The 7470-nt window shown below is 45.3% G+C and overlaps 1 protein-coding gene across 1 annotated transcript; it reads left to right on the forward strand.

Annotated features, from left to right (window-relative positions):
* The first annotated feature begins 313 nt into the window (after positions 1-313).
* LSM3 (LSM3 homolog, U6 small nuclear RNA and mRNA degradation associated) lies at positions 314-7201 on the forward strand. Its single transcript, XM_039546339.1, has 4 exons — positions 314-415; positions 2497-2607; positions 5511-5606; positions 5956-7201. The coding sequence occupies exons 1-4, from the start codon at positions 395-397 to the stop codon at positions 6034-6036; spliced, it is 309 nt and encodes a 102-aa protein (XP_039402273.1). The 5' UTR covers positions 314-394; the 3' UTR covers positions 6037-7201.
* The last annotated feature ends 269 nt before the right edge of the window (positions 7202-7470 follow it).

A 7470-nucleotide genomic window follows, 5' to 3' on the forward strand; every position in this document is an offset into this window, starting at 1 on the left:
CGCCCTTCGCGAGCCAGCGCTCTCCCTACCCATCCCCCTGTGACTGGGGGCGGGGGAGCTGAGCCACAGCCACGCCCAGTGCCCGGCCCTGCTCACGCAGAGCGTCTACTAGGGCAGAACAACGGGCGAGGGGGAAGGCACCTAGCACACCCCCAGCTTCTCCCTCCACCGCCCCCGCCTGCCTGTGGGGCACAGCGAGCGCCGGCCCCGCCTCTCCCGCCAGGCCCCGCCTCTGCCGGCCTGGCCCGGCGAACGGCGCAACTGCCACTCTAGCCTCGCTTGCAGACCGCGCCACGCCTCCTCCCCTACGCAGTGCGTGTCGTCACCACCCTCCGTTCCACGCGCCGGCGGCCGGTAGGTTCGCGCGAGAGGAGGCGGGGCTCGCGTTTGAAAGATGGCGGACGAAGTGGACCAGGTGAGCGACTCGCCCCTTTCTCACTGTTTGGCGGGAGCCACGTTTGGGGCCCGCCCCCTTCCCAGCCGGGGCCCCTGTGCGTGGTCGAGCGAGGCTCTCCCCCTCCCCAGGGGCTGGGTCCCCTCTCGTGGGGATCTCCCCCCGCAGCGGGGTCGCCCTCCCGCCTGGTCGCTGCCGCTGTCGGCCCCTTCTCTTACTCAGCTTCTCCCCTACTCAGACAGTGCCGGGATGGTTAATGAGTGGGGCTCACGGGGGCAGCCCAGGATCTACCCCGCCCCTTCCCCAAAGCCCTGTCCCGCTCTTTCCACCCCCGCCCCCCTTTCTTCCTCACTCGCTCTCCCCGCTCACTGTCACCAAGCTGGGGCAGAGTGTTTGGGTTCAGGACAGGGTGTGGGGTGCTGGCTCTGCGAGGGTCAGGCTGGGGTAGAGGATTGGGGTGTAGGAGGGATTTGGGGTGCTGGCTCTGGAAGGGGGTTGGGGTGTTAGCTTCCACCAGGCAGCACGTAGCTTGGGTGGCTCCCAGTCGGCGGTACAGCGAAGCTAAGGCAGGCTCCCTGCCTATCTCGGCCCCACGCCACTCCTGGAAGGGGCCAATGTGCCCCTGTGGCCCCGGAGCGGGGTATATGGCTCTGTGAGCTGCCCCTCTCTGCAGGTACCACTCCTGCAGCTCCTGTTGCACATAGCTTCCTGCTCCTAGTCAGTGGGAGCTTCGGGGGCAGTGCTTGCATGTAGGAGCAGTGTGAGGAGGGATAACCACCCTCCTGGTCACCACTGGTCCAGAGCATGCCTCCACCACTTCTGAGTCCTAGCTCAGCCAGAGGGGCTTGCTCAAGAGATGCTTCCTTTTTCCTGGGCTAGTAAGCTAAGGCAGAGCAGGAAAAGGACAGTAGTCTTCAACTACGTGAAGGGGGGTTCCAGAGAGGATGGAGCTAGGCTGTTCTTAGTGATGCAGATGACAGAACAAGGCACAATGGTGTCAAATTGTAGTGAGGGAGGTCTAGATTGGATAATAGAAAAAACTATTTCACTAGGAGGGTGGTGGAGCACTGGAATGGGTTACCTAGGGAGGTGGTAGAATCTCCATCCATAGAGGTTTTTAAGGCCCGGGTTGACAAAGCCCTGGCTGGGATGATTTAGTTGGGATTGGTCCTGCTTTGAGCAGGGGGTTGGAATAGATGATGTCCTGAGATTTCTTCCATCCCTAATTTTCTATGGCGGAGTGGAGGCATGACATAAAAAAATTGCAGAAAGCTGCAGCCTTTGACATGAGGCAGACTGCATGTTCCTAATGGAACAGCAAATCTTTAACCTCTCACTACTGCATTCTACATCAAAACTTTTTCCTTTGTTTCAGTCTTTACTATGATCTTTGCTTTATTAAAAAAAATAAAAATCTAACTTGACTTGTTCCTTGTGGTCTTAGTGCCATTTCAGTGCTGTTTTAAGTCTCCTGGAACCTTAATATTGTCAAGCTTAAGAGATGCATGGCTTTATGTTTCCTACTTTTATTGCAGTTTTTGTTGAAAGTGAAGCTGAAGGAATAATTGTGAAGGAATATAAAATACAGGACACTTACCCCAGAAACCCCAATCTCTTTGGGACAAGGACCACCATTTTGTTCCGTTTGAACAATGCTTAGGACAGAGGGGTCCTTGTTCGTGACTAGAGCTGCTAGGTGCTACAATAATACAAATAATAATTATCCACCAATGAGAACAGCCTAGTTAGTGACAATGTAAGCTTCTCTACATCTCCTGCCAGAGTATCTCAGACCTGACCCTGTGTGCTCTACTTTGAGGGCAAAAGATATATTTGGTTCCCTTTCTGTTCAGGTTTCTGGCCTGTCCATTAAGACTGCCAGTAAAGGGTACCAATTGTGATGGTAGTGTGGATGTACAGGCCACCAAATGCTCGTCCTATGGTAATGATTTTTGGTTGCTACCAGCTTGGGCTGGATCAAATAACTGACCTGAAGGTGAAAGGTACTTTATCCTATCCCTGAGAGAGAGAGAGACTGCTTTTGAACATAAAAGTTCAGAGGCTTTTGTGTATATTGTGAAAACTGCTTTTTATTTTTTTAGCAACAAACAACAAATACTGTAGAAGAGCCACTGGATCTGATCAGACTCAGTCTTGATGAACGAATCTATGTGAAAATGAGGAATGACCGAGAACTTCGAGGCAGATTACATGTAAGTAAAACACTGTGGTAAGGTTTAACACTGGTGTACTTTTAACTATGAAATAGTAGATATAAAAGTCAAGGCAACTTATACTCATAAAGGTTGGTTGCTTTGTGGTGGTCCATTCAAGTTCATTTTTAAGGTCTGTTTAAAGTATATAGAAATTTCTTTTGTGCCTGACATGTTATCTGAGCATTTCTTGGTATCTGAGCACCAATACCTGTAAAAGGTAGAAATCCTTGTCTTTTATTCTGTTATCTTAGAATGACAAGGTGCTGGATTTTCTTTCCTGCCATTACCAGTTGTCTTTACAACATGATGGCTTAGGAGAAATCTAGCTTAAACTAGTTTAGAGCAATGTTTAGAGCAGACACCCAGGTTTGTTTCTTTGTTTCTTGCCTCTGCCACTGACCTCCTGGGTGACCTTGGGCAAGTCACTTCAGCTCTCTACGCCTCAGTTTCCTATCTGTAAAATAAGGATAATTATACCAACGTTTTTATAAAGTACTTTGAGATCTGCCGATAAAAAGAGCTTTATAAAAGGTAGGTATTGAAACCTTCTCTAAAAGTATTGGTATTTGGGCTCAAGCTGGTATCCTACAGAAGTCTAATCTGTATTCAAGCAACTTTCAGTGATAATGACCTGCCCCTTACTCTCACAAGTTGATATCTGGCTTTTTGTCAGTCAAAGCATCCCTCCTGAACACTGCAATGTGGTATAGTTCTCATCTTCAAAGTCCCAAACTGGCTATCCCAAGGACGATAACCTTGAAATGGCTTCAGCACCGGTGTGGTTCATGGCATGTTGGTGTAATGTGTTGGGAATGGTCATCTCTGATTAGGCCTTCGGAGTGCTACACTAGCTGAAATTCTTATGTGGCTTATTGGGTTGGCCTAGGTAGATCCAGTTTCAATGTGCAGACTGGAGATTAGGGATGTAAAAGATTAACACTGGTAAGCATAGTGTTACCGGTTTACTGCCTTAGCTGTTATCCCGGAGCAGGCCCAGCTGCACTCCCTGCCCGGAGCAGCCTGAGCCATGCTGGCCTGATGGGCCCCAGCCACTTAAATGGTTAACTGTTTAAAGGACATATTTTAAAATCATTTAAATGGTTAACAGTATTTACATCCCTACTGGCGATGCTTGTGTAGATTTTTACTGTTCATAAATGACTAAATTAAAAGGGTCATATTAAGGCCTTTGTCTATGTTTTATGACATCTTGAAAGCTTGAAATCTGTTTCCTGTAGGAACTTTTATTTCATGAATACCTAGGTGTTATGTCTTTGTACTGCTGAGTTCTACCTTGCTGGCTTTTTAATGGAAAAAGCTCATTGAATTTTCTAAGGAATACTTCAAATAGAATTACATAGTTAAAGGTGGAAGTCAGGGGTCAACGTTTTGTCTTTTGTTCATCCACCACGTCATCACTATGAAGCTCTATACACATGAAAATGATAGTTCATGAAAGAGTTCCTTCACTTAGAGACAGTCAGGGCAAAATAACCCTCAAATAGAGCAGATAACAAACGTTTGTGTCCAATCTGTGATCAGTGCACACACAAAACCCACACTAGGTTGCCAATCCTGCAGCCTTACTCTTGTAAGCTTTCATTTATTTCTGTGGGGATCTTGTCTTAGGTGAAACCTTCAAGATTAGGCCCTATATATAGGGTCTTACCAAATTCACAGCGGTGAAAAACATGTTATGGACTGTGAAATCTGGTCTCCCTTGTGAAATTTGGCTATTGTAGTGGAGACCAGATTTCACATAGGGCAGCTGAAGAGTAGCAGCTGGTGGCCGGGAGTCCAGTTCTGAAAACAGCACTGCCACCAGCAGCAACACAGAAGTGAGGGTAGCAGGGTACAGGGGGAGGAGGTCATCACTTGAAGGGGGGCAGGGCCGGCCTAAAGGGTGGGCGAGTGGGCAACTGCCCAGGGCACTGTGGTCGGGGGGGGGCACTGTGGTACCTCTGTACACACACAGCCAGCTCAAGGCCCCTTTAACTGCTGAGCCTGGAGCTGGGTAGAGTCAGGGCTGGGGATGCCCCAGCCAGGGTCTCCTACTGTACGCTGGGCTCCAGTTGCTAGTCCTGGATGGGCTGGGGAGGAACAGGACTTTCTCTTCCCCTGCATGGGCCGCTTCTGGGGCCAGGTCAGGCCCAGCTCTGGGAACCTCCCCCGGCTACAGGAAGCTCTGCAGCTGCTGGCTGGGAGCCAAGCTCTGAAGGCAGCACTGCTGAAGTGAGGGTGGCATGATACAGTATTGCCACCCTTACGTCTGCACTGCTGCTGGTGGCGGCGGCACTGCCTTCAGAACTGGGCACCCAGCCAGCAGCTGCCTTCCGGCTGCCCAGCTCCAAAGGCAGCAGCGCAGACGTAAGGGTGGCAATACTTCGACCCCCTACAATAGCCTTGCAACCCCACCCCCACAATCCCATTTTGGGTTGAGACTCCCACAGTTACAACACCCTGAAATTTCAGATTTAAATATCTGAAACCAATGAATTTGATTTTTTTAAATCATATTACCATGAAATTGACCAAAATGGAACATGAATTTGGTAGGGCCCTACCTATATAACTTTAACCAAATTATAGTAGCACAGGTTTAAGATTACTAAAGTGTGAGACAGCTGAAACAACTATTTGAAAGAAAATGAATGTGTAAAAGTTGTACTGTGTTCACTAGTGCCGGTTAAATTAACACTAATGTTAAAGTACTGGTATATTTGAAGGTCAGAGCAATTGATTATTCATTAGTCTAAGTTGAAATACACTAAGAAAAGGTACTTTCATTTTAATCAGTTTGTATTTGAACTGCTTTGATCTACAAATATTTAAACACTTTTTTTTGTTGTGTGTGGTACAGATTGTAAAGAAAATAATTTAAACTGGTCTCATTCTCACAGGCTTATGATCAGCACTTAAATATGATTTTGGGTGATGTTGAAGAGACCGTGACGACAATAGAGATTGATGAGGAAACCTATGAAGAGATTTATAAAGTAAGGGTTTAAATGTCCTTATGGTTGAGAAAAGAAAAACTAAAAGTACTTTCTAAGTTAAATGGTTTATCTAGTTACATTTAAAATTGACAGATGAAAATTGATTTTTGATAGCTAGATTTGAGCAGGACTTGATTTAAAGCAACTTCAGGCAAATTGTTATCAAAGTAAAAGCTACAGCAAACCTGCCTGCTAACTGTATTGCTCCGTGGATAAGACTCTAAGTTGTATTTCCTCAAAACTTGCTTTTTATGAACTTCTAATGTCTTTTTCTTTGAACATGAATTTAAAGTTAGTTACATTTCTCAGTTGCATTGTATAAATCATGCTTTCCTTTCTTTCTGCTTAGTCTACCAAGAGGAATATTCCAATGCTCTTTGTGAGAGGTGACGGCGTTGTGCTTGTAGCTCCTCCATTGCGGGTTGGCTGAAACCATACAGGATTTTCCCTGGTTGGAAATCTGCTCGCTTTGAGATAAGGCTCCTGTTCAGATCACACTTCTGTGCAAAACTCTGTGCATATTTTTATATGATATTGTTGGTTTGTGTTTTGTTTTTTTGCACCTGCTTGGCTTGTGGATCATTGAAAATAACCGACAAAAATAATGAAAGGATGGTGTGAGACAGTTTAGTTTTCGAAGAGTAAAATTTAAATGTTATAATACAAGTGTCTGTCAAATCAGTAAATTAATCTTTTCAGTTTTACAATCTTGGCAATTGCTGAGTTCTCATTTTTTAATAAATATGGTTTATCTTTTGGATTATTGATTTGTCATCAATTTTTGGTATATAAAAATAGCCTCTTCAACATGCATCATATTTAAAGTTACAACTTCTTGTGGAATTAAGTGCACTTAGTTATTTTATGGAGGAGGTTAATACTTTTTTATGTTGCATTACATCTTTGTTGCTGCTAATTTGCAAGGGTTGCTGCTTGTAGTGACTCTTTATAAAGGGCACTGTTGTATCAGGCAGACAGAGGTGGCAGTTTTGTGCCTAGCCTCTTAACACATATCCTTGTGTACACACATACAGTTCATGATTTCTAAAGTATAGAGTCTTCTGCTTTACACTGCCCTAGTAACTATTATCCAAAATCAGTTTTGACAAGATTTGTTGTCTGAATATCAACCATTTTTGTTGACCCACATGTATAAGTAGTCACCAATGTCTTGCAGTCTATTTGGAAGGTGTGATCCTGGTAGCTGATGGGAACCTGCTTTCTTTAGACTCTTAAACCTAGCAAGCACCGACAAATGGGAATCATAGCATCTGTGTCTGAAATTGAGGCTTACTTTAAGACACAGTGCATAGCAGATTCTGCAAGACCATTAATCCCCATCTGTAAAATGGGAATCATGATACCAGCCAAATTTGTAAAGCGCTTTGAGATCTACTGTTGAAAAGGACTGCCTGAGAGCTAGGTATCTATGCAATTTATAATGAGTTATAAAATGCCAGCTACCTGATTGGGTATATTTCCCACTTCAATAAATTTCTCTGGGCTAGATTGAGGATGCTGGTTCTGTATTGTGCCTGTTTCTGAAATAGTGCATGTTTAGCATTTTAGTTTGTAATAAATGCCTGCACAAGCTGCTTCCTGAATAGCTTTCTCCTAGAAGTGAACACCCTTCCTGATCTACAGTACCGCTAGTTTGTGTGGCCAGAGTAATAAGAGTGCCAGATGTGTTAGACTCTACTTCTGGGTTTGTATTCTAAAAAGAGAAAATGCTGCCTTTTATGCCAAGGATGATCAAGAACCTCCATGTTGCATTTGGTCTGTATGTTTTTGCTCCCCTCATTTCAAGAGAACCTGGGTAGAAAGCCAGTTATGGTTTCAGTGGAATACCTCAACTTAACTTTTC

This window comes from Mauremys reevesii, linkage group 7 (assembly GCF_016161935.1).
Source record: "Mauremys reevesii isolate NIE-2019 linkage group 7, ASM1616193v1, whole genome shotgun sequence".
NCBI lineage: Eukaryota > Metazoa > Chordata > Testudines > Geoemydidae > Mauremys > Mauremys reevesii.